This window comes from Centruroides vittatus, unplaced genomic scaffold (genome assembly GCF_030686945.1).
Source record: "Centruroides vittatus isolate TY-2023 unplaced genomic scaffold, ASM3068694v2 contig_630, whole genome shotgun sequence".
NCBI classification, from domain to species: domain Eukaryota; kingdom Metazoa; phylum Arthropoda; class Arachnida; order Scorpiones; family Buthidae; genus Centruroides; species Centruroides vittatus.
In genome coordinates this window covers 664,361-692,146 of record NW_027122387.1, presented here as the reverse complement: position 1 = coordinate 692,146, position 27,786 = coordinate 664,361, and the positions used below count along the sequence as shown (strand labels likewise).

The window sequence follows — 27,786 nt, the reverse complement described above, 5'->3', positions numbered from 1 at the left end:
CCTGTCGTGGTGCAATTGTATAGATATAGACAGTTAACGCTTCTGTTGTCCCTATAATATTTCCATTGAGCATTTGACTTATTTTACACACAGAAAAACGGTGCGAAGTTTATATATTTTGATTACAAACGGGTCAAATGTCTATAAAATCGTCACTTCTTACCGAAAATCGAAAGGTATCCATCGGCGTGGCTTTATTTTTCGTCTATGAATCATCTACCATTGACACCAACACAAAAGGCTAGGGTAAGTGAATAATTTATTCAACTCCCACACAAAAATAAAATAAAATGAACGAAACCGAAGGGTGAGGCATCCGTTAACACCTCAGAGAAAAATTAACAGACAAAAAATGAGAAATGATAAGTGCTTCAAACCAAACGAATGTGCGTCATCGGTCCTGTATCAATCTATGTAACACCGCTAGCAGACGGTTCCATAGAACTCTATTAGGCTCCTACACGGGGTATTGTCTTTCTTTCGTGGAGTATCGGTGGACTTTTTAAACAGGTGTGTCTTCCTGTTGTCTCACACTTCTCCATATCGGTTAAACGTCGATCGGGTTTAAATCTTCTTTCGATTTAATTAGTAGCACCAAGGCACTCACACTCGTTAGAGCTAAAATAGGACGTTTGCATGGAGTAAAGTTTGTCTATTGGATTCATAGATGCGTTAAATATGTGTCCGGAGTCGTTCAGTTGAGGTGTTTGTCCTTGGTCTATCAATACATCTTCTAAACCACCCAGACTACTCTCGCTGTCCATACTTAGTTCTGTTTTCATGTATGCTGCTGTTTCCGTATGACTCGCCGAATAGAACTGACCTACAGGAAGGAAATTATCCACTGTTAGAAATGTTATAACAAAGAATTTTCTATTAAAATATTAAATTTATTCATTTTTTTTAAATTTCTCCGGCTGTTATATATATACAAGTATGGCGAATGATCAAAAGATGACCCCCTACATTTTTGGACTCAAGGACCTTGAAACGTCGAGAAATGCAAAGCTCGAAGGTAATGTAGTGTGCGTAGGGAGCACGATTTTGAAGTTTAATAACTCCTGTGCCTTTTGTCGAAAACTGCTGAAATTTTGCAGGGAGGTTCGTGTACTAAGGACAAATGTTTACAGAAATTTTCAAGAAAATCAGGCTATTGGTTCGGGAGATATTGAGGACGTTGTGCCACATCTCAGAAAGTTTCCGAGTTTTACTCGTAAAAATTTTCTTTAAAAAAAATAATAATAATAATAACAACAATACCGGAAAAGTCCAGCTTTTTATCACTTTATTTACATTCTGGCGCATCGATATGTTTAATTTTTAACAATTTTTTCGCTCATCTTTTGATTAAAAATCCAGTTTTATAACTATAAACATGGCATTTGCATCAATTAGATAAGTTTTAAATTGGAATTTTCGCCTGGCGATTCGATATTATATTGGAAGATATAGATTCAATCTATTCAAAATCTGAACAATTCGAGACGAAAGATTGTCTATATTGGACAATCTTCCAAAATACGAAATTCAATTGCAGCTTGGAAGCTTTGATTCCGTAAGATGCGATCCGATTTTAATGAAACTTCGATACTACGTTATTATAAAATTATTTATAACTCCATAAAAGGATAAAATTAAGAATTAGTAAAAGGTATTTAATTAATTTTAAAAGAATTACCTATTATATTTTTTAATCTATATTTCATTATTTTTGTATTCAGTGTTACATTAATCCCGGTTTAAATAAAGCTTTATATTGTATAACTATGCATAGATTAGTTTATATACAGTAATAATGTACAGGCCTATAATATAGTAAGGCCTTAATATATTCCTAATATAAATTAAGTGTATCATAGGCCATACTTAAATCGAATATCATTGGGTTAGATGCTTAATTTAGCTCATTTTGTGTTTAATTATGTACATAACAAGGCCTAGTTTTGTTATATTTTAATTATCTATAAATTACTTTTGTTAAGTTTCAGTTTTGTAAGCATCTTATCCTAGGCCTATAATGGTTTCTATATATTTTGGTAATGTACTTTTCTGTATACCCATTAACCGTTTAATTATTCTTCTGTATAATGTTATAAATGAATAAAAGAAGGAAACTTACTGTCTGGTCCATGTCCAGGATAGGGCACTGGTGCTAAAGGAAACTGTGAGGAATCGGGCGAAGGATCTGTTCCTGCAGCCAACCTCGAGTAAGGAGGAGCTGTAAAGAGAATAATTCTTGTTTTTTTAAATTGTCTGCAGTGTTATTGTCTTATATATTTATATATATATACATAATTAAATATATACTTACTGTAGTCGGCAGCATCGCTGTGATTTAGATCTTCACTCTTTTTTGAATCTTTACCGTTATTTGTTATCTCGTTTCCTCCTCCGTTAGTCTGATTGCTGTCTGCTTGTTTTTGATTTTGTTGTTGTAACTGCTGCTGTTTCCTCTGAAGCTTTTTTAGCTGCAAAGTTCACTTTTATTGAACTTAAACTAGAAATCGTGCTAACCGTTACCACCAAATTTGAAATCGTAATTTACCTTTGCCCGTTGATTTTGGAACCAAACTTGAACGATTCGAACACTAAGGCCTGTCTCTTTCGCCAGAGATTCTCTTACCTAGTTTAAAACACCACACACACATCTCTGATCAATATATTTATAAAAAAAATAATTAATTCAATTTAATAAAATTAGTTTAAATAAGAAAAATGGCGTTATAAAAGAAAGCTTCGTGGAATTAAATCAATAGTTTTCTTTTTTCCCCCCTCCCTCCTCCTCCTCTTCCTCCTCCAATAACAAAAGTGCAATTGGGAAAAAGACGTAAAAAAATGTATAAAAATAAACTTTATAAACGGGATTTTAAATGGAAAGATAATATTTACCTTCCGACAAGGTTTTTGACTAATTTCAAAGGATGCTTTAAATGCCCTCCTCTGAGCCGTGGTTAGTATGGTGCGTGGCCTTTTTGGACCTCGTCGGCCATCTTGTCTTTGCTGTCCGTTGTGCTGTTGTTGTGGTCCAGTCAATTGTCCATTATCACCTGCAAGTCAGCGTAATAGTTACCATAAATGATTAATAATCAGCCTCCACGTGCTTAATAGTAAACTATATACAATTAACATCTCGTTTCGTCTAATAGTAAATGGTTTACAGTTATAACATTCATGAATTTATTTACCGGTAATATCACCATTAAAATAATCGCTACCTCTTGTGACAATTTGCATAACGGCCATTTCTTTCTCGAAATCTGGTCTACAGTAAAGTCTTCCGTTCCTTATAACAAATTGATCTCCTTTTTGTAATTGCCTACTGCATCCAACGCAAACAAAACACGCTAAATGATAAACGTGGTCCAGAGCCCTCATTACTAATTCACTGGCCGCTATCGGTTGAATACATCCAGTACATTTCACTGCGTATAACCTGCGTACAGGAAAAAATAAATAAAATCTAGTTAAATGGTGTACAGTACGTGGTACAGGCCTGGTAACTTAATACTAAAATGGCTTAAGTTTTAAGCTTATTAACGCTTTACTATAATGTTTTAAGCTGCGTTAAATAATAAAATTAACTCTAGAGATGAGTAATGTTATAAAATTACAGATAAAGATTGTCATAAAGTGGAAAGAAGCTTAAAACTAGGCTAATATCACTAGATCGGTGGAAATTTAGCATAGAAAAACAACAATTTCTGATGTTACTGTAATTGTAAATAAGTTATGAAGGATCCTACACGTTTTAGGTTTAATTTTAGGCTATTAATTGTATTATTTTCTAGGTTACGAGTCGATATTATAGCTGCAAACAATAGGCCACGTCTACTTCATCTTAAGGCGATTATGCCGTTGTAGAACTTATTTTAATATATTCAATTTTGATGGTTGTCGAATTAAGCATTTGAAATGTTCAACTGGCTTACTTTACGCCTAATTTCAATTTTGTTATGGGAAATATTACCCGATACCGCACTCATTAAAATAGCCGATGGTGAGTCAGTTGCATGCTCGTTCGACTATACAGTTTTTACTTTCTCCACTTAGATAAATGTGTTTGGTAAGAGTTATAGACTTATTCAGAGTGAATTTAGTGTGTGGCGATAGAACTGGAAGTAATGGATATTGGTTGAGGTTGATGGAAGTGAATTTCTGTAATATTTTGATCGGTAGTCGAGATTTTCTCCTGTCTTATTAATATCCGATAATGTTTCTATTTGCGGCGATTATAAATATCATTTTTGATTGTTTACGATAGTTTCTGTCTGCATTTTTACTCGTCTACGCCGTCGAAATGCATTAATATCGTTAATCCCCAGATTGGCGGCTTGGCTGCAGCACGCGGACTTTTGCAAGCAAGACACATTTACAGGGGACGGTGCGCTTTCCTCCTCTATTTATTTATGGAAAAAAGAAAAGATTATAAGAAAATTAGGAAAAAAATTGTTTTAAAATAACAGGAGAATGAAAAATAGTGGAGAAAGAAACATTAGTAGAAAGTTTTAAAAGAAAATACAGAAGAAAACGACAATTAAAACTTGAAAACTTCAATTTTTTTCATTGCCGCCAATCATACTCGGCGTAACAAAACATGCGATGGGAGAACAAACAACTGCAATACAAAGTTAAAAGTTTTAATTCCCTCAATTCAAGACAATTTATCAGACAAGTCCACCAAAAAACTAATACCCGGCCAGTATCCAATACAATACACTCATTCATTCAGAAGTCGCTACAGAAGTAAAAAAAAGAATAAAATAAAAAAAATAATAAAAAAGAAAACTAAAAATCTTTCAGTAACTCATGTTTTTTGGATGACGTTCTCTATTGTCACGACGGTAGGCAGTTGACAATGATTGAATACTTAGCGTTCACAGTGCAGAATAATTCCAATAACTGTTGTGCAAAATAATGAAGCTAGCAGGAAACGATGGCGCAGACAAACAGGGAGAAGATGCAAGAGAGGGAGGAAAAAACCGAATCTGTAGTAGGACCACACGATCGCCTATCGACAAGAGCGTGTGGCCTTTTCTACTCTCCCCGCCGAGACAAGAGGGTTTGCAGCACGTGTCGCGCAAGAGCTAGTGCACACATACAGAGAAGAGAAAGAGGAGGGGGAGGTTCTACCTCCTCCATAAATCCCCGGGTCCGGAAAATAGTTCAGATTCCAGGAACACTTTCTCCTTTTCCAACCCAGTCTGCAGAGTCTTGTGCGCTGGGAAATCCAATAACGACAGCTAAAGTGTGCAGCTATATTGCATCCCTACAGTTCAGGGCTAACTGGAGCTTGGCATTTATCCCTATTCAAGCTGTCACTCTGTACGACGGGGTGGCCATCAATTTCAATTAACGAGAACGCGGCCGAAAGCCGACCTATGTTCCTACCGAAGCTAGATGCTTCAAGGACGGACTGGTGTGTTGTGAAACTTTTATTAAAATCACCATTACTCAGTTGTGTCGGATTTGAATGAATTTGCATGGTACCCGGATGTGGCCCTTTGTAGATGCGGGATTACAGTTTAATCTTATGAGAAGGGAAGAGATGTCGCCACTTCCCCATCGTACTATACAACTTACGTCACTTCCTCTTGTTTTAGCCGACTTTTAATTGATAATACGTTTCAAATTTGTCTTTATTAACTCCGAATCTATACAGATTTCTACACTTTTCGTTTTAATTAAAACCTTCCATTTTAAATATATATAAATATTCAGCCGGATGATAGTAAATCATCATCATCATCGCCACCATTTTCAATAATATCGGTAGCCGAATTATTAATAACTGCACAGAGTAAACACGGCCTTATCTGTTGATAACACGAAGATAAACAGGAGATTAGCGTGGGAATTAGATAATATATATAAGGCCTCAAACTTTTTAAAACGGCTTAAATGATGTTAAATTTGACATATATTCTTTTCATTTATAAATATATTATTTTCTTTATCGAGTTTAAAAATAGAGCAGTAGAAAAATGCACTCGGCCAAAATTAACCACATTAATTTACTTTTAATTATGTGGCAACACTGAAACAACAGATCGAACGATTGAAAAAATACAATTTTCCTACAAAGTCACCGGTTTTTTTTTTAATATAAAACGGGAATCAAACTGCGAAAACGTAAATGGACGAACACTACTAAATCATATACGAAACAATAGAAGCCTCCTATCGACTAGTACGATATTTAAAGGGGGCAAGTTCTATGTTATTTCAATGAGTCGAATATTTTGCTGCGGGGTCCACTCTCTTTAGAATTTAAACGCTTTAAAAAAACACCGTAAATTGCCATTTTAATTAATTAATATTTCGAATGTTTTTCTTGGTTAATTTTTCGGTATTTATAATGAAGTAGAAGAGCATTAAAAACGGTAGAGAAGGATTTTTATCGCGTAATGTAATCTTCACTCGGTGGGATAAAATGCGGAATATTGGACGGGGTAGAGAAAGGGAGGGTTTATAAATCCATTGGTCGATTCTCTGCCGACCAACGAACGAGCGACTCACATGTAAATACAGCCTAAGTTTGGAAGGAAAAGCTTCTATAGGTCCTGACAAAATTGATTGTAACTGCTGGCTGTTTCCAACCAACCCTCTGGTATAGGTGCAGACTGCTCATCTTCTGCAAACAATTTCCAGGCGCTGAGCATGCGCTCCGTAGTAAATCCAGCTACTGAAAGCTTACTTCAGATTTTTCTAATATCCTGTCTTTCTACTGTTGCTTACCAGACGTTTTTAACTAAACGCTGCGAGTTTGTACTTGGACATTTTCAACCTGGTACTCGATTCAATCGTTTTTTTAATATCCTGTAAGGAGTTTTGTTGACTGCATTCTTTTTTTCCCGACTTTTCCTACAAAAGAAACTTCACTTCTTTTGTAGAAGAATATAATACCCCCCTCTTTCTTTCTTATTTTTAACTTGGTATACTTTTTACTTTTTTAAATTTTATTCTTTAAAATGGAAGAAGGAGTTAATACATGTAATTTTACCGAAGTTTTACTTATTTATATACGTAAATATCCAAGTAAATTCCCTCCTAATATTGAGTATTTAATATAAAAACAGGTTAATTAAGCAGAAATTCTAAACCCGTTCTACAGTTTCTAAACGTTTTAATATAGAAAAATCTTGTTAAATTGTCCTCCTAAGAGAGGTTAGAATCTTAAAAGAGAGTAATAAATTTAGTTTGACTTGATAGTTTTTAATTATTCACTTCACAACTTCATTTTTAAATCACGCGACTAGAGCTGTTTAATATTTAAAGGATAAATATGAATGCAGGCGAGAGAAGGAAGAAGAAGAAGAAGGAGGAGGAGGAGGAGGAAGAGGAGGGGGGAAAGAATCGATTTTTATAAAATTTCATTCGATTTTGTAGCAAAAATGAAAATTTGAATAGCTATAGTCGATCGCATTTTAAAAGCATAGAGTGAGGAACGACATCCTCTTCACGTTCAGTTGTGGAGCGATAAGTAAAATCAGTAAGTAGACAAAAAACAACTATTAAATTGAAATTAGCCTACCTTAGGCAAGTGGGTGCAGTTATAGAAATCTATAAAGTTGGAACAGTCTAGTAAGAGAGGGCTGATGTTTACAGAGAGCCGCTGGCAACTGACGATGTCGTAGGACTGAGTGTTGACTCAAGGTACAATGTCAACACTGGAAATGTGCACTTTGCCAGTTGACGCTCTGAACAATAAACTGTGAATCACCCTGCGACTGGTTCGAACTATTCCAAATTTTCGAGTATTATTGAGTCTAGACCTCGGGCTATTCGAACTGTACGCTTATTCTCTACGGCACAAGAAATGAAAGAGAGAAATTGTTTCCGATTATTCCATTGCTAAAAATCTGACTTATATCTTAAATTTATAAAGAAATGTATAAACTCTTCGACTATAAACGTAGTTTTTAATATGTTTTAACTTAAATACTATAAGAAATTTCTATTATTTCGCATCAGAAACTATCACTCGTGCATCTTTCCTTTAATCCTTTAAGTGAAAATATCTTATTTAACTTATATTTTACATCGAATATTTAATTTTAAGATGTTAAAAAATCCGTAAAATCGTTAATTTTATCAGCCACGACTACGTTCTGTACATAAACGGTCTTTAAAATTCTCATCTCGGTAGCATCCCCGATGCCCGAGCTCAATGGAAATTAGTGTTTCGATGCGTAAAATTAGAGCAAAATTTATAAATAATATACAAAAATTGGCTATTTTTACGTACAGGAAAGGCTAAAAGTTAATTTAAAACGTTAAGGGGGACGTATTAGGGATAATTGAATTCTCGGGGATTATCAGAGGATAGTGTTTATGTTAGTGGAACAAGTAGACTACACGAGGGGATAACGAACGAAAGCGGCGTGTTGTTATATAATTCGACAACGGAGAGAGGAATTAGTAAGAAAAGAAAAACACAAATTACGTAATAAAGCAGAATTAGGCATTTAAATAGATACAATTTGTAACGGAGCAAACAAGATTGGGTTTAAAGGTTATATTTATTTAAACAAGATACAAGACGAGGGATGAAAAGAATTGAATGGATGCGTGGATAAGGGACAACGCACTTATTTCAATGGGGAGACAAATCTTAAGCGAAAAGAGAAAGAACGAGGGGGAAAAAAAGAAGAAAATAAAAACTTATTTGCAGATCAGTAAGTCTAACAAAAGACTACAACACCCTTGTCGATATCTCAGTCAGTCGTCACCAATTCAACTACCTGACAATAGAGACTCTATCGGGACAAGTCTACGTCTTCGTATCCTACCATTGAAGCCGGTCTGTCGTACACACAAAAGGCTTAGGCAAAGCCCGTTGAGTCACTTCACACCAAGCCACATTGAACTAAACAAACAACCCACCGAGGCACTTCTTTCCCAACTCACCACTCTTGCACACACACGCACACAGCTTATAGGTACTCTTGACCACTCCAAAGGCATATTTAATCCTTGGTGCAAAGCCTTCATGTCAAATATCAAGCCGTCTAGAAATTACTTATAATCCTCTCGTTTGACAAAACCGAATGAAACTGGAAAAGTAAAGCGAGTTTTTCCAAACGTCCTTCTCTTTCAAAATCTCTTTTACTTGGCATGTTGCGAGCATTTTCTATTTAAGAAAAGAAACAATGGAAAAGCAAAATAGGTGGGATGAAGAGAAAAACCGCTTCTTTTCCATTACTCTTTTCAAGCTGCTCTTAACTCTTCTGTTTTAAATAACGATGTCATTAGGTAGTCCATTAAGTCACTCTTTTTTTTTATTTTTCTTCTTCTTCTTCTTCTTCTTCTTCTTCCTCCTCCTCTGCTTCTCGATTTTTCTGAAATGCTTCTAGTTATCTGCCAGCTGTGGGTGTGTGTGTGTGTGCTTCGTATTTGTCATTGTTGCGTCAGCTGTTATTGGGACTGCGAAATTAACAGTTTAGGATTTTCTTTACTTATAAAATTCGACTAAAATAAAGTAAATTATTAATTTATTCATATCGTGCTAAATCTCCTTAACGTAATGAGTAGCTCTGTCGTCGACATTACTAAAAGATAACCGGGATAACTTTCTCGCTAATAAGAAAAGAAAAAATTCGTTTCTCCTATTAAATTCGCCAATAAATTTATTAATTTAAGCAGGGTTGCATCGAATATAGAGATATTATATCTCCGTCCCTTACATAAGTTGGTTTTTTGACCACTTTTCTCGATTAAACGGCCACTTAATGTATTAAAATCGTACGTTTTAACCGGGAAAACAACACTAAAGAGGCTAACGTTCTGGCATTCCAACGCTGAAAAAAATGGAACATTAAGTAAGGCAAATTCATTATAGCAATTACTTTCTTCTTCTTCTTTTTATACTTTAAAAAAAACCCCGTCCAAAAAGTGTGGAGCCCTTTATCTTTTTATCTTTTCCTTTACCAAAGTACACCCAATAAGAAACGTCGATGCAAAGAAAAACAGGCCGAACTTACATGAAAAATGAGAAGCCAAAGAGAAAGAGTGTGTGTGAGAGAGAGTATACAATTATCGAGAAAAAGCGTGGAATTTTCTTCCACTTTTTCCTATGCACCATTTGCCGACACCTGCAGCTGGGTCCAATACAGTCCTGTGTTAAGTTTTGACGAAGAAACGCCTTTAGAGGTGATTTACACATCCATTTTGACACCATCTGGACGAAGACATTTGTTTTGGAGTTAAATAGTCACGTAGTTTGCCATACTGCTTTCCTCTCTCTCTCTCTCTCTCTTAAAGACCGTGCAGATGCTTTTATATTAAGGAGAAAAATATTCTTTATTTTTAGAATTGTAACGATCTTCTTTGCTTAACGGGGGTTTACGTGGAGTTTCTTCTGTCTTCTGATTTTATATATGCACGAATTCTGGATTCGAATTACTTCCTCTTTTATTCTGAAATGATAATGAAGTATCAAGAGCGGCTGTGAAGTCTCTCGCATGCGTAGGTCTTAGGTAAGTGGAATAATGCATACGTCCATTTATCACATCGTACCAGTTAAATAAACGTGATAAATCACAATGGATTCCGCCTAAAACTAATGGTTTTAATTATTTTAACACGTGTTTAACCAATTTTTTGTGGCGCCGGAAGTGTAGTTGCTCCTTTTTTCTCCATTTCCAGGCGGTAAAAAGGGGTGTAAATCCGCGAACAAAGGGGGAAAAGTTTGCTTCGTCCCGTAGGAAATTTGGCTCTTCCACGTTTATAAGGCATAGGGAGAATCAATTTGATATAGAGAAAGTCGCTTGGCCCACGTCAGCTGTGGCTAGGGGTGACGGCTGGACAACTAGCGGGGCGAAAAATTGTAGTCAATGAGGCGAACCAATCCCCCTGCGATCACCTGCTACGGGGAACCAACTTAATCCCGACTCATGCACAGGTGCACTTATTTGAATTGAGTGCGTACATAAAGGAAAAAGTTTTCTAGGCTGCCTGCACTCGCTTGATTTATTGTTTGACAAACACCAACGGAGGGGGGTGAGAGACGAAATCTACAAAGTTTTCGACTGTACAAAACAACTATTTTAAGTCGGAAAATTTCGTGTTTTTTCTGTCGAAATTGTTTAGCGGGATGCGAAATGTATTCTGAATATCGTTCGAAACAACAACCGCATTGTTTTTTTGAAAATTCCGCGAGTTATGCACGCTCGGTTGAAAGTTTGGAAAATACTTTTCCTCTTACGGTGGCCTAAAGATCTGCAGTCGATCCGTAAGGAAAGGTTCATTTTTCTTTCGGATTTAAAGTGGAGTGGAATTGGCCCTCCCCTTTACATCTTGGATTTCGAGGATTGGAGCCATATTTATAACGTTTAAGCGGGCTAAAACCGCATTGCAAACCGCGATATTCATAGGATAGAAGAAGGAAAAAATGGAGGCAGCATCCGGAAAGAATGAGCGATGTCCACTCCCGCCTTCAACACGCGCTGCCCATAATGCCTTAGAAAGGGAGGCATAGAAGGGAGGTCGACACGTGGACCCCATACAGAAGTTCCCCGTCCGACATACCGGGCGTGACAAACGATTCGCATGCGTATTATAATGATAATAGTCGCACGTGCGACCGGCCCACACCGTATCAAAGATGAGAAATTTTCGATCCGCTCGTTGTAGATGCGGTTAACGATAAGATCTCAAAGTCTTCATTTAAAGCAGGGTGTTGTAAGATTAGAGAGAAAAGTGAAGTTAAATACGGTGTACGTTGTCAGAATCAATTACAGGGTGGGAATATTAATCAGGCTGTCGCCCCATGCCGAAAATAAGATGTCACATCGCCAACATGATTAATGGCCTTATACGTCGCCATCTTGTCTTGTTACTTGTTTAAAGCGGGTCATTTACATATTATTTACCGAAAACTCCGTACGAGAATGGTCATATATTAAATAGATATATTTTCTTACATTACGCTAATATGCAACACGCTGGGATAAACCTGAATGCGATCGTTCAGGCCCAAACAATATTAACATGTGAAAAGGAAGGCAAGTCACCATTCGGTCTCTCCTTTTTGATCGGTTTAGCGAGCGTTAAATGGGCAGTAGGGGAACACAACAATTAGGAATGCTTAGCATACGCTGCCGTGTCATCCGATCCCCCCTTCTCCTGTGTTCTGATGAAACCTCCTACGTGTGTAGCTCCGACGTTTATAAGGCTTCTGTTTTTATTTGTCTCTGTGAATGAGTCTCTCTCTTTTTTCTCTTCTCCCCGTTAACGCTTCTCGAATAATTTAATAAGCGCTCTAAACAAAAAAAACTATCGCGTATGATGCGCAAATTACACGTATTAATTCTATATTTACGGTAACTCGGGTATTAATATAAACGTAAGCCGCGTAAAATGGAAGATTTGAAGTTACTCACTTGTCATAATCAGCTTTACAATACAACTTCCGATCCCTCGAGTAGCAGGTTTGTGATAGATGAACATGGCAGACACTACACTGTAGGCATCCTTCGTGCCAAGAATTGTCCATGACACGCATAATGTAACGGTCAATAATTGGTTGTTGACAACCGGTGCACACTTCTTTCTTTCCTGCCGGTTTCCTCACCGCTCCCGTTCCACCTAAAAATCGGCACACGGCAAGAAAACAAAAAAAAGAAATAGTAATGAGTCTGGTGGAAGGTGGAATTCGTTCCTACCTAACAATGGCATATGATCCAAGTTTATTTAAATGACAAAATGGCGTTTTCAATAGATTTACCATCGAGTTTTATTGGCCAGCGGTGATCACTTTCAAAATTAAATTAAAACATTAACCATTTTATGCACTGCGAGTCAGTCCGTGCATTTACACAATTAGTGTACATTTGAGGAATTTAATGAAGTACAGTATTCATCTATTAGATGTAATCTGCAAATCTTACTAAAGAGCAATTACCGTTTAAAGTCGGGATGTTTCTAAGATCGCACACACACACACACACACACACATCATTTACAAATTATTAATGCCCGTATCTTAAACCCCATTCTCGATTTTCGATGGAAAACGTGACTTAAAACTCGAATAAACCTTAGGAAATTACCATTAAATGCATACATTTACAATTTCCTAGGAATTTTCATAAAATAAAGCTGTTTTAACCTAACAAAAACGTTAATTATTTAATTAAAGTGGGGAGATAATAAAGGGGGAGATGAATGTTTAGACACAGCAACGACTTCTAAACCCCCCCCTTTTCAATGGGAGTTGTGGTGTGAAATGGGGAGGAGAATATTTAATAAAATATATCTCTACCCCTTTGGAGAAAACTTAAAACCATAGAGAAGAGCAACGACACAGACCTCGGTACCATAAGAGTATCGACTTCACGCCATTATTTACCATAGAAAAATGGCACAGACTGTAGAAATATTTTAATATCCGATAGTTTATAAAGTCTGTATCTTAACTGGGATCAACGTATAAGGTCGGAAGGGAAGCCGAGACATTTTATATATCACTAGTAATACAAAACTGTTAAACCCTCGCCTTGTCCGCCGGTCCAGTCGAAGCGGGGAAAAGTGGGCCGGAACACTTTATTTACAGGTCTAGAAGGTTAATGGGACTCGTGGGATATGGGCTACGATGAATGTGGTCGTTGGGTCAAAGGTCATCCAAATAAATAAACGAAAAAATGGTACCTGTGGGAAGCAATTCTTACCTAACGTTAAACATAACTCAATGGCGGAGTAAAGTAAAGGCGGGCATTTGCCAAAAGTGTGAAAAGATCATCTTTCGTAGATTATTCGTCATTTTGTCAACTGCCAGACTTAAAGATTCAAACGATCTTTGCTCCAATATTTTCCACACTTTTACTACTTTTTAAAGAGTTTTTGTATGGATTTTTGCATTAATAATTGCGAATTTTATTTTATTTACTAAACAATAGACACAGGAGAATGGCACGCGCTTTTCTCGTCTCCCCTTCAAGAAAAAAACGGGATTTAGAATTGTAGAATTGATCAGGAACAAGAAAATCGTCTAAAATTAACGAATTTATCTTCAAAATTTCAATGGAAGATTACGATAAGTGGTAGGCCATTGTAGGAGCTCCTGGATCACCTTCCAATAAAGATTGAATCCTTCCCGTCGAATATACTGTCCAATAACCTAGATTAAATTCCACACCGTGTAGGTGAAAATACACCTTTATAAGCCGGAAAGTGTCTCTTATTTCTTTTTTTTATTTTCTATATTTACAATGGTTGCGCCAAGTAACACTTCTCGGTCATCTACGGGGTGCCACGTTGGAGATTTCACACATCAGAACAAAAAAAAAAGAAAAAGAACCACACCGGGGGTGACTTCTGCCGGCGGAGTGGCACTCTGAAAGGAACCACTCGTGATAACCCCAAAGGCATAGTTTCGTAATGTTTGCATGAACAGAAAACATTCATACCGATCATTATTGTTCGTTCAATCGTGGCTTATGAGGACACAATATGGCGCCAACACCTACTCTTTAAAGAGGTGAATTGTGTTGTTGGACGACTGGGAAGATCTTCAACTAACTCATTTCCCACGTTACTCGACGTATGCGTGATAAGTGTTTGGCTGTCGCAATGGGTGAATAGAAAAGCGTTGGACTATACCCAGCCCATCGCCATCTGTCTTACTCCTTCCCCCCCTTTTATTAAGCTTTGGTGTAAATAAGGCTAAATATGCGCGAATTAGGGGGGTGATTTATACGTTTCCACACTAGCTAAACCCTACTTTTAACCGTACAATCGTGTGTTTTGGTTATACGTCTCAGAAAATCGTTAATTAGCCAATGAGTTATGTGACCTTTCTTTATAATTTATACGAATTTAAAGAGGTGAGTAGAACGTGGGGCATCGTTTACTCTACAAGAGCACATTTTTGTGTAAATTTATGATATTGCAAGGGTTCTTGGGCCAAGGTGGCTGTAAAGAAAATCGACGAAGATAAGTTTACGTTATTTAATATTGAAATATTTCCAATTTTCTCTTCAGTCGAAACGAGTTGAAAGACATTAAACAATTTCCTATTGTAGGCCCTATTTAATTATGCATTATACTAAAAACAATAAGTGGTTAGATACTAAATTTTTAGGGCTTTTTTTTAAGTAAGAATTCTGAGTATATTCGAGTCCTCTCCCCTTACATTTCGGCCCTTAATAGGAGGGAAAATGGGACTATATTTGAGTCCTCTCCCCCTACATTTCGGCCCTTAATAGGAGAAAACATGGGACTATATTTCTCACTTATTTTTAAAATTTGAGTCCTAAAATAATTTTTAAAAAATGTCGAAAATTTTCCACTCTATCTTCCTTATCTTCGGCTAATTTTCTCTCCAACCTTCGACATACAAAACTATACTTCAAAACAGCAATAAAATAAGAAAAAAAAAAGAAAGACGATAGGAAAATTCGACCTCCCCTACTTGACCTTACTCTAGCCACCAGTTATCTGACCATCTGTCATACCCTTAAACATTTGTCAAGAGACCATCTTTTCTCTTATATCATGATCGATGTTGTTGTCTATCTCGACAATTTACGTCGTTATAACAACGCTGTCCAGGGTCTTAACAGTGACTGTAACCATGGTAACGATGGAAAACTTCGGAACATCTGGATTCGTGTCTACCGAGTTTCGTCGGTGGTTATTATGAAGAGAACGATCACTTTGATCGACTTATTCCTCATAAGTTCCACTTTTAATGAAAGAGAACACAACAGAACTGGATCATCTTCTTCCTCCATTTTAAAAAATATGCATCCGGATAAAGAAGATGAAGATGCTCCCGATAATAGGCAACTTCTACAGCTTACAAACTTTAGCAGTGGTGGGCCAATACGTGTAAAATATAGTGTTTTTTTTCTCTCCCTTGTTGAAAAATAAATGTATAAATGGGTAATGGTTTTATAAATGTATGATCGATGCTCCTCTCTGTAGAACAGGGAGAGAGAGAGAGAGAGAGAGAGAGAGATATGTTAAAAAATAATAATAATAAAAGAGCAAGAAGGAAAAAAAGGGGGGTTGATCTTGCAGGAATGTAAAGTATCTTCTTGCATTTTTAGTACTCTCTCTTCATCCCAGTCGTGCAGAATATAAAAAGATGAAGATGAAAAGAAAGGTAAAGAAAAGATGGAGAAGCATCTCTTAATCCCTCATCTTATACTTCTATATTATAGAATAACAATTGTAAAAAAATATTTAAATAATAAAAGAAAGAATGTTTTTCGGTACATAAAGAAGTAATTTTTAATAGTAATTTTAAATTTAAAATGATGTAAAAATACACGGATGAAAGGATAAATAATTTTGACACTTTATAAAAGAGGGGAGGGAGGAAAAACAGAAAAAAAAATTATTCAAAAATATAAAAATTTTTCAAGATTTACTAAATATATTAACTTCAGAACATCATTAGACAGAAAGTATAACTTCCTAGTAATAAAATTCGACTCGAAAATTAATGGATCGGAAGGTTATTGCATTTATAAGCAAATTGCAGCCAAGTAAAACACACTCCATAATATATACAGAAAGGGACTGGTTATATACAATTTGAATAAATTGTACACTATACACTCTTGTCTATAGAATTTTTCATTATCAATACAGAAAATTAACATTTATAGCCTTAATTTCGAAGGCCAACCAGCAACATTCCTTAATATTTTTACTATACAGTATTAAGATTAAGCCTTTGAATAATGTAGTTTCGAGTTTTTTATACGAAAAAATTATATTTATTTATAATTTTTATGTATTTAAATAATTAATTATTAATCGTAAACGTTAATTTTGTATGAATATAAATTTATAAAGCGATATTTAAAGCATTAAGTCTGCCTTTTGTTTTTTTGGAGAAAGCAGAAGATGCTGGATGCTTGAGTGTATTTATCGGATGTAATTGGAAAATTCCTAATTAATTTAAACATTGAGTAAATTCTACAACATCTCTCTGGATTTTTCGGGGAAGAAAAGCATATTTTTCCCTAAAATTTTCCCTAAAAATATGCTCAAAAAAAGGTACATTTTCTCTCTCAGAAATCTAGAGATGTTCTTGAAGATGCTCAATTCTTCAATTTTATAATATTAATTTTTAAACAGAAGCTACCTTAAAGCTTCTAAATTTCTATTATTTACCTTCATTTAAAGCTTGTAAATATAATTTACAAGCTTTAAATTGAACCTGACTCCATCTTGAACTTAGATCGACGTCAACCTAACATTATAGAATCCTTCCTTCCCTGTTTCAATTTTGGGAAACTTAATAACAATGACCTATTTATTTACGTGTAACAAAGAACAAACTGCGTTACTGAATATTTAATTTTCTACAACACATCCCCCATTAAACCCCCTTCAGATTCTTACGCAAAAAACACAATAATATAAACCCGCCCAGACTAATATTCAATTCACGAAATTATTCCATAAAAATAAAGAAAAAAAAAAAAAATTGAAAATTTCCAATTAATTTATAAAAGTTTCCTATTCTCTAACATCATTTATATCTATTCTTTTTATTCAATTGAAAGAAAACTGTACAAAGCCTATCCTAAATCGATACTCCTTTATATAATGCGCAACCCAGATGCACGACTGTCAAAGTAAATTGCCAATCTCTTTATATTGATGAAAGTCGTCAAAATATAAAACTCGAGAGTTTTCAGATTACAGACAGACACACGCACGTACTCTCCAGGTTATAAAATTAATATATACAGTCGCTTCACTCTTACCTTTATATAAATTATATTCTCTCTCTCCCCCCTCTCTCTCTCTCTCACCCCCTTTTGACTTTTACTAAAATTTATTTATTATAATTTATAAATATTGTGTATTTGTACTGTATTGTACGCTCTTTTTTCTTATTTTAATCAAAGAAATTTTACTTTCATTGTCTCTTAGTAGTAACCTACAACTGTGAAGTCATCTTTGCTGTGTTTTCAATTTACTTTCGACTATTTCTATTTAAGAATCTCGCATATAATAAACATGAAAAATACTTTATTGTCTGATTGTTTACCTGGATTTCTTTCTTTATATATATATATATATATATGGCGGGATAACGTTAAAAAACTTGATGTTATTTGTTTTTCTAGATTCCATTTTCAATCCTCCAGTTGTCATAGACACTGGATTGCGAGGTTCTTCTTCGGTTTTCATTGTTTGTACAGGGAATTTTTAAATTTTTGAATATTTAAAACGTAAAAAAAAAAACACCTATATCCTCCGCTTTTGTTTTTATCCCCACGCCAATTTAAATGTTTAAATAAAAGATTTTTTTCGTCTTTTACTTACGAAGATCATCTTCGATTTTTAAGGATTTTTCCTTAATTTATTACGATTTTTAATACGTTAAATGGAGTTTTTTCACGTTTTATTACGTTAAGAATCGTCTATTTTTTTATTGTTTCCGAATATTATTGTGTTTTTTTTACATAAAATGCGGTTTTTTAAGCGAAGAAACGAATAAAAAAAACAACGAAAGGTGGGGGATTAATTTCAATTAAGCGAAAACAATCCAATTAAAAGTCACCTTTCGTTGTATTGTGTTTATCTATTTAAAAAAGTGAAACAAAATTAAACTAGTCGATAGATGTATTGTGAGAAACTTCATTTGTTTTTTTTATTTTTTATTTTTTTGCCGGAGTGAAGCGAAATAACGCGTAAAACACGCGTAAATAACAAGGTTAATTAAGATAATTAATGGAAATAATCGAGTCGTAAATGAGATTTAGTTACCTCCGATGATATAGAAAAGCTGATTGGGCGAGATCGGTGCTACTCACTCGATTTGTGGTCCTGATACAGTTTTATTGAACTCGGACCATGGAAACTCGAGCCGCGGTCGCATTAAACAGTTTGCCAGAAAATATAGGTTTCCTATACTTTTATAAATCGATAGTTTTCAGGGGAATATGTGATAGTTTGTGCCTGTCCAATTGAATTTTCTTCCCTTTTTTTCACTTTGATTTTATCTGTTTTTGCGCCAGATAAACACTACCTATTCCAACACGGAATAGGTAGTGTTTATCTGGCGCAAAAGTATGCCTTACTCGCTACCTACATAATATAGCAATGTATAAATTACTGTACACTTTTAAAGCCTACATCGTTATACTGTATTGTATACAGTCTAGACCTACTGTACAAGTTATACATTACGTATACAATGTTTTATATATATATATAAAGTATACGATATAAGACGAGAATGGTTAAACCTCAACGGGGTGCGTATTATACATACAGCACGCTAGAAACCTTTACAATACGCAGTGTAAGTTACTTTATACATTGATTTCTTCTTAAATAAATTCGGCAGTACTTTATACACATAAAATTATATTTAAAAAATGATTTTTTAATGCCATTTTATGTTAAGAATGCTTCGGTTCAATTCGGATAAAATAAAAAGGTAGAGTTTTAAATAACCTTCAGAATTCAACTTTCATTAAGTTCTTAACTTAATCTTTATAGTTGTGTAGTTCTTTACATTAGGTGTATCTTGTTACAAACTCCTCTTTACTACCTGAACAGCAATTCTTGCTCCCATCTTTATTACAATCGTTCTCTGTTTCCACGTTTATAAAATACTTCTATATTAATTTCCAGTATATAAGTATGCTTTTTATACGTTATTTAATGTCGTTCCACTACGTAAGTTTAATTTTTTATTAAATTAATTATATAATTCTTCACACTTTAAATGGTTTATTTCATAAAAACAGCGTGAAAATATTAAGTCTACGAAGAGTTTAAAAGAATTTTGGGGGGTTCTACTTCCGTTTTACTAGAGTTTTAATACGTTTCCTTGTGTTATAAGAGGCCTTTAAGAAAGAATTTACTCATAACTATAGCCCTTTATGAAAGAAGTACCGAGGTTTCCTTACGTAGGCCTTCAGTTCTTAAATAGAATTCACAACTGTAACCTGGCAGCCAGGCCTCCTGGTTACCATTTTTTTACTTATCTATATTAAAAAATAGTTTCTTTATTTAAAAAAAATAGGGAGCTTTCTAAAAATGTAGAATGTTAAGACCTCCAAATCCACAAGAACCCTTGAAATGACGTCAGAAGTAATCATAAAGACACTTAGAAAACATCAAAGGGAGGAAAGGAGAGTTTGAAAAGTCACTCAAAATCTATGAGGATAAAATAAAAAATAAAAAGAAAGTTTGAAAGATATTTTCGGGATGTTCGACGGAGCGCATAGTTTCAAAATATTTGCTAGTGACCCAATAATGTGGTATTTTAATGATGGATGTGCATTGAGAAGTCATAAAAATGCGAATGGGTCTCTTTCTCTCTCTCTCTCTCTCTTTCTCTCTCTCTTCCTCCCCCCAATTCTTGCTGGGTACTCAAAACTCTGCATTGGTATTGTTGAGTTTTAAAAAGTGAGTGGTTATCGCCTAGGGCTGAATATTTCTCTTTATGGAAAGTTTTTCCCATCTTTAGAAATGCAACCAAAGAAACTTATAAAATTCTCACTAAACTAAAACTTAATTGAGTGTAAACCTTTACAAATTCGTTATTCATTCTTTAAAAAACGAAAAATGCCCGCTTCACACGCTGACCATCGGACGGGATAATCGAAAATTATGTACTGTACAGCAAGTAGTTGTTGAGCTTGTCTCTACCCTCCCCCCGTACTTAATTAGCAAGATAGTTACTACACTGATCGATAGAACAACCGTAATTTTCATTAAAAAAATTTAAAATAAAAAATGGTTACATCGTCGTGTCGTATTAAAAACTTTCTTCCCCCTCCTTTAAACTTAACCAACCGACCTATACTATTGTTTTATGCCGGTTATTTTTTCTTTAAAAAAGTCAAAACCCTAGTCTTGTTGACAAAATTTACAACCACTCATAGACAAATTAAACATTGCAGAGAGGATGGAGAAGAAAAAAACGTCGGTAGGTAACTAATTAAATAGCATTATTATACTTCTATTTATAGTCTGTTTCGAGTTAAATATAGGAGTTAAATATAGGAGTTAACAAAATTTGTGGGAGATGTACCCGAAAAAACGATGGAGTTAACAAAATTTGTGGGAGATGTACCCGAAAAAACGATGGAGTTAACAAAATTTGTGGGAGATGTACCCGAAAAAACGATGGAGTTAACAAAATTTGTGGGAGATGTACCCGAAAAAACGATGGAGTTAACAAAATTTGTGGGAGATGTACCCGAAAAAGTGGCGGAAAAAATGATGATTTATAAAGGAATCTGGTAGAGAAAAAACGAGAAAGACACTTAAATTTAAGTTTAAACCCGTAAAATACCTTTTAAATTTCGTTATGAGAGTAAAAAAATGTGTTTTCTGTACGGAAGAATGGTTAGAAAGAGATTTTTTCGTGCCATCTTCGGTTAGAAATGCTCTCCGATCTAACTCTCACCCTCCAAAAAAACACGTGTTAGATCCGTCTCGGATAGAAATCCTTTAAGTATAAGTGAGAAAATCGTTTTTTTATAACCGAAAATATAATATAACATGCGAGGAGAAGAAATTGAGAAGCAAAATTCGGCATCCTCCGTTCGAAATTTCACTTTAAGATCGGTCTTACAAGCGAGTAGAAATCGGTATTATTTGTCTTAAATCCTTTAACAAAGCGCAGGATATCGAGAAAAATCACGTTTTTCGGATGATCGACGTCCATTAACCAATATAAAAATAGAAAAAAAATAAAAAAATACTTAAATCGACACTATTCAAGAGCTTCAAAGGCAGATTTACAACAGGTTCTAGCGAAAGCAGCCAAACGTTAAACGGAAAAAAAGAAGAGAGGAGGAGGAGGAGGAAGAAGAGGAAGAAGAAGAAGAAGAAGAAGAAGAAAAATCTCGAAGTTGCGATGAAAAATTCCAAAAGAGAATTGAATTATAATTTATTTAAACATCAATAAAATTCCCATTCGATTCTTTTTGTGAATCCTTGCATATTGCGTGCCTTTTTAATAAGTCGCCTATTTTAACAAGGCATAGGCGCATTCATTGGAGCGTTATAAATACCGTATCCATTGAATCAGCATCAGTCAATAACATTAATAAGTATGCCTACTTGAATTATACATGAATGGTGATCATTACTTACCATTTGTCGTTGTATGGAAACCGCTATGTTTTTCCGTTACTTCCATTTCTCTGACGATTCGATGCACTTTCAATTTCTCAAAACTGAGCGCCCTGTAAGCAAAATTAACCAAAAAAAAAAAAAAAATTCGGAACTATTTCGTAAATATTTTTCATTTATATTAAAATTAACAAGGATTAGCTTCTATATCACTCGTATATATACCACACTAACCTTTAATTAATTAAATATCAAACCGTTTATAACTAATAGTCCCCCCGTTATGCGTGTCTTTATCCATTTTATCTTACTGTAAGTTAGGCCTTTATATATAGAGAGAAATGATCGCGTGTTTCTTATTTTTTAATTATTCCTCCCTCCGAATTAATTAGTTTAAAAAGATTTTAACTCGCAACTATGTCTCACGACTAAAAATCCCAACGAAATTAGCTATAAACATGCCCCCGTGAGTATAGATTGGATTTGTAGTATAATACTTTACAAACGTGTGAAATTGTTAATTAAAATAATCAGTTTTGACGTAGGCCTAAGGCGAAAAAAAGGATATCTTTATAGAATTTTCCGTGTTTGATCAAACGAGCTACTCCTACAATTTTATTTTTATTATTTCGCATCCTTCGTGACTCTTCCGCATCCTTTTCTTAAGAGAAGGATGCGGAAGGAGCTCATTTTTACATATTTTAATTACAATTTTTTGAATAAATCGTGTATTTTTATATTCTACACTTTAGAAAATATAAAGTTTAAACCCTAATTCGTAGAAATTTTCAATTGTTTCGGTAGTTTAGCGTAAGGTGAGTTCTGGTTTCTATTAAGGAAGGCTGATGTAATAAATGGGCTATTATTGTTACGTCCTATTGATAAAAATCCTACGTGGGCACGGCCAGTTCAGGTCCATGCACTCTATTATGTCAAATGTAACGAGCTGCTGACAGAAGTTGCCAGACAATGATTTCTAGCGGGCGTGCATCTGAAACTCGAACTCTTAAAACCCTTCGAAATTTGCACTTTGCACGGGGAAGGGAGAAGCGTGCTTTTCTTATAATTGCCTACTCGACTCGTTCTTCAGAAATGAGTAGAAAAATTGTATTATTAACCTCTTATTTTTAATATACAAAGGCCAATTCGAACCTTAGGCCTATAGTTTAATACTCGGGCCTGAAAATTCTTATGGCCTACTCGATTACGTTAGGCCTAAAATAAAAGAAAACGTTGGAAAATATCCTTAATAAACCGTGTAATTAATGTATATCTTCTTTTGTATATCCGGGAATAATGAATAGTTATAATATTTAAAGGGACTACGAGAAGCTGTACAGGTTGAGATGCATTGTAGTGTGTTGTTTATGTAAGGATTCCTTTGCAGATATCCACACAATAAGCCAGAGCTGTTTGCTTTGTCTTCGCTTAACAAAATTTTCTAACTTTCTAGAATCTATTTACGCCATTGAAGACCGTCGTCTCGTCTTCATAAAACTCTACAAAATCTAGGGATTCACTGTAATAATCCTCGTGTATTCGGATGCGAATATATTTCCGGGTATCGATAGAAAAACAAGAAAAAAAAGGGGGGAGCTTCGGACGATTTTAGTTTACAAGTGTTTACGTGTTGTAAGTGTTGATTGTGTCGTTTCCTAGACTTAATATTCGAACATCCGATATAATCTATGCTTAGGCGTAAACAACTGGCAAGGCACTCGAGTATAAAAAACGAAAAATGCGTTTTTCTTCTTCGGATTTTCAAAGAACTCTTATTCCTTCCAAGAAGAAGAAGAAGAGTAGGCCATACTTGAAAACGAATACAAAAAGACTCATCTACTTCACTAAAAACTGCAGGGATTTCTCTCTGCAGGAAGTCTACGTAAGAAAAATCGTTTTGGTCTTTTTAAAAATTCGATTAACATTTCTTTTTTTCCTCTCCCCATTCGATAACGCTGTTTAGTTTAGAAAAAAAAAACACACATACACCCCTCTTGGCAAATACTAAACTCCTCCGTATACTTAAGCCATTACTAATAAACCGAATTTTTTTACTCCCATCCCTAAAAAGGCCTAAATATACTAGAAAAAAAAATGGAACCAAACACTAATTCGCAATTTCTGCCGTTATATAATATATATATATAAAACTATTTGTTTGGCCGAATAGTTTAGCGATACGAGGGGATACAAACGTTGCCATTTTTCCTGTGTGTCGCCCACCTCACATGGCAAGATCTATGAGGGTACCGACTTCCCTCCCCAACTTTGCAGTGTCTAACATCTGTTGCCATTCAAAGTGTCATAAATCTAGTATATTGCTAGCTTTGAGGTCCATCGCTAATAAATTCTGATCGCTACCATGGATATCTCCGGAGAGATAGTGGCATTTTAGATATACCTCCGGACAGTCGGTAAAAATTTAAATTTTTCCCCTCCCCCCGCTTAATAAAAGGAAAAAAAAAAATTAGTAATAATTCCGGACATATTTTTGTATTTCCCTCCCCCTCTCTCTCTGTCTTCGAGAAAATGTTATAAAATTTATAAATTATAGTATTAAAATATAATATATTTTTAATATTTACCTACCGTTTGGATATGCAATAACCGGCATTCGTTATGGGATAATGACGATCCAAATTATTCAAATTTTTATGTTTAACAATTAGAAGAAGTAGTTTTGTATATTTAAAAAATGTCTTCCTTTATGTACAATTAATAATAGAAATATTTTCTTCCATTCTTGCCACTGATATTTAAAATAATTTTTAACAATCTTTCCATGAAAACACACCGCTTGACTAGAATCCGTTCGTGAACAGATCTGTGTTAACATCAAACACCCAGTAACTAGTGGGTGGGGTTTTAAGAAGTAGGTGGGATCAATCTCGACCAATACTAACACGAGTTAACTTTATGGGGTGTGGACTTAACCTCGGTGGGTGTGGTTAGCCTCAAGGCTACTTTTAGATGTCGTTTAAGTAGAATTTAAGGTAGAGAGATTTAGAGTTAAGTCGCATGCTTAATAGACATCCGAGTTGAAATGGTATTAAGATGACAATAATGTAAAGATGTAAAGAGATACTTTTCTGTTTATTGATCGCCTTATTTGGTATAGGTTTCACTACATCTTATGGGTATTAAAGATGGTTACTGTTATTATATATTTCAATATTCCAATAAAGAATGCTTATGAAATTTATTTAAGGACATTGGGTATTATGTTACACCTGTTGATAAGATCACATCAGAATCGAAATGCTATAAAAACATGGAGGTGTTTTTTTTCCACCTGTAAGTTTGAATTTTTTAATCGGATAATCCCCTGTTTTTTCTTCTTATTTAACTAGGATTTTAAAGGATTTAATTATTATTATTATTTTTTTTTAAGTGTAAAGAGAGAGAATATTCCTGATTCTCTGGTGGTTTTAAGCTAATTTATTCGCTCTGTCGATTATTAAATCTGGAAATTTTAAGTCTTATTTTATTTGTGGATTGGGGTTTTGTGTTATTTAATTGTTTAATTGTAATTGTAATTAATTAAAGAGGTAAAGGGCGGCGGCAATAGGAAATTATTTATTAAAGAAGAGTTTAGTCAATATAGGAGGATGGAAATGGGTAGAGCGCCTGGATACTTGGTGGATCATTAACTATTAGTTTTGCCTCCCGTGTTTGGGGGAGTATTCAAATGATTCCGCAAACTATAAAGAGGCCACAAAATGACATTAAAGAGTGCATATCCCGGCTTATGTAGTGAGGCTAACAATCGAGCCGGCGGGCATAACACACCGTGGAAATTGTTCGAAGATAATCCCCAGAGATGACTGGAGTTAGTGTAATTGCTTGATTGTAAAGAGTAGAACCGCTTACAGGATTTGCATCGGTAGCGACTAGACCGAGATACAAAAACTGTTTAGCAATTCCACCGTTTTCCTGGTAATTATTTGAGAACTTCCAGGTATAGTTCGGTGGGTAGCACGACCGATACCCCGTGGGGGCGAATAGGCTTGGACCACCCGGGCTATACATTGGCACAGCGACTGGGATTAGCCTGGCACGTGTCAGGCTGTCTCACCTTCAATCTAATGACCGGACAATACACGTGCTGGTTATATCTTGCCCGTCTATACAAAGAAATCGGCCAACAAGTTCGTCCCCTTGTTTACAACTACCCATTCCATCCAATGGTGTTGTTAGCTCGGTTGCTTAATCCCTTTCCGACTGGGAACTGCTTAGATGTGGGAACTTGCCCTTGGCCATGATGGTTAAATATTGGTTTATACGCTAAAATCGTCATCTCAATCAAATCGCCCGACTGAGAGAAATGCCTTTCATTTAAACAAATCGCCATTATCAAATTTTGTCATTTATGGCCAATAAATTGGCTTATGGTCCGGATTAAGCTCGTAAAGTAGATGCTTTTTCGGCCAGCTGCGACGGGGTTAGTTCTTCTTTTCTTTTCTATTTTGGCCCCATCCCTATAGATCCTTTATGCTCATTTTCTCATATCTTCTTTTAAGTAGGTCTGTTTCCACCCGTAATCGTCAATATATAAACTTGACTTGACGTAACCGTAAGTTCGTTTGAATTACGCCAATAGAATTCACCGAAAGAAACAGAAGAGCCATTAAATCCGCGCGTATTATATGACTGAATATGAACCAAACACGCGATTGTAAGTGGCGCTATCTAGCGTCGCGAAATTGAATCACGTCTGTAACCTTAAAAATCAAATAAATTCTTCGTTAATCTATAATTAATAATTAAAATAAAATCGCCATTTTAAATTTTTAATCGTTAGAATCGCCGTAAGAATATTTAAAAGTCGATTTTTATAAATTCATGCTGAACAAATTCTATACATTTATCGTGTTTTGTAAGCGATTACATCGAATATTGTAAAAATATTGGTCGAAATTTTGTTTGCCGAAAGAAAATAAATTAGTGACTCAGCAGCGGATGATCCGGAGACCACGGGGTTACGCTCGTTAACAGTTATTGACCTCACAATAAATGCGTTGCCGATGGTCGATCCTAAACGATGTCTTTCGCAAATGTTTGATCGCAGATACAATCAATCAATTTACGAAATAAATCGAAATATGTATTTAAAAATTAGTTTATGTGTTAAACATACTTCTACTTATTGTCTGGGGGTGGCAATTTCGTGTTTATTGGGAGAATTACGTGATGTAAATATAAGGAATAAAGAAAACAATAATTGTATAGAAGTAAAATAACAACCAACCTATAAACTGCGGCACATAACCTTCGAACGACGGCCATTGCTTATGTTCCTATCAGTGACTGTTGTTCACAGGTTTAAGGAATTAAATATAAAACCTGTAATTTAAACTAAGTCTACAAGGTGTATTAGGTTAATAATAGACTATTAAAGTTTATATAACCTGTACAGTACGCGTATATTAAAGCCTATTATTATACTTAACCTACAGATTAAGTAATAGGCTGTATGATGTAAGTGAAAAACTATTAATAAAATAAATAAATCCTGCCCATTAGTTCTACATAGATCACTGCATCACTTCTGTACAATAATTAGAGAGGTTGCACTGTACAGAGAGGTTAATATATGCATACACAATGTTTAATATTGTGAGAAATGCATTGGATAATTAGCATATATTATGTAAGATTAATACAGAAAATAAGTAATAAACAATAATATATTTTTATTACGAGAAAATAAAGTTTAATTACGTC

General features: G+C 34.9%; 1 protein-coding gene across 3 annotated transcripts; it reads right to left on the bottom strand.

Moving 5' to 3' along the window:
• Positions 1 to 274: 274 nt before the first annotated feature.
• On the bottom strand, positions 275 to 24,867 carry LOC136979610 (LIM homeobox transcription factor 1-beta-like). Of its 3 annotated transcripts, none has more exons than XM_067275632.1 (9): positions 24,648 to 24,867; positions 22,084 to 22,175; positions 12,381 to 12,585; positions 3,216 to 3,433; positions 2,890 to 3,047; positions 2,546 to 2,623; positions 2,312 to 2,468; positions 2,120 to 2,218; positions 275 to 823 (listed from the first exon to the last, which is right to left on the bottom strand). In XM_067275632.1, the coding sequence occupies exons 1-9, from the start codon at positions 24,674 to 24,676 to the stop codon at positions 582 to 584; spliced, it is 1,278 nt and encodes a 425-aa protein (XP_067131733.1). In that variant the 5' UTR covers positions 24,677 to 24,867; the 3' UTR covers positions 275 to 581. The 3 variants fall into 3 exon arrangements, with proteins under 3 accessions (XP_067131733.1, XP_067131734.1, XP_067131735.1); XM_067275633.1 differs by having other exon boundaries at positions 2,312 to 2,459; XM_067275634.1 differs by having other exon boundaries at positions 24,652 to 24,867.
• Positions 24,868 to 27,786: the final 2,919 nt, after the last annotated feature.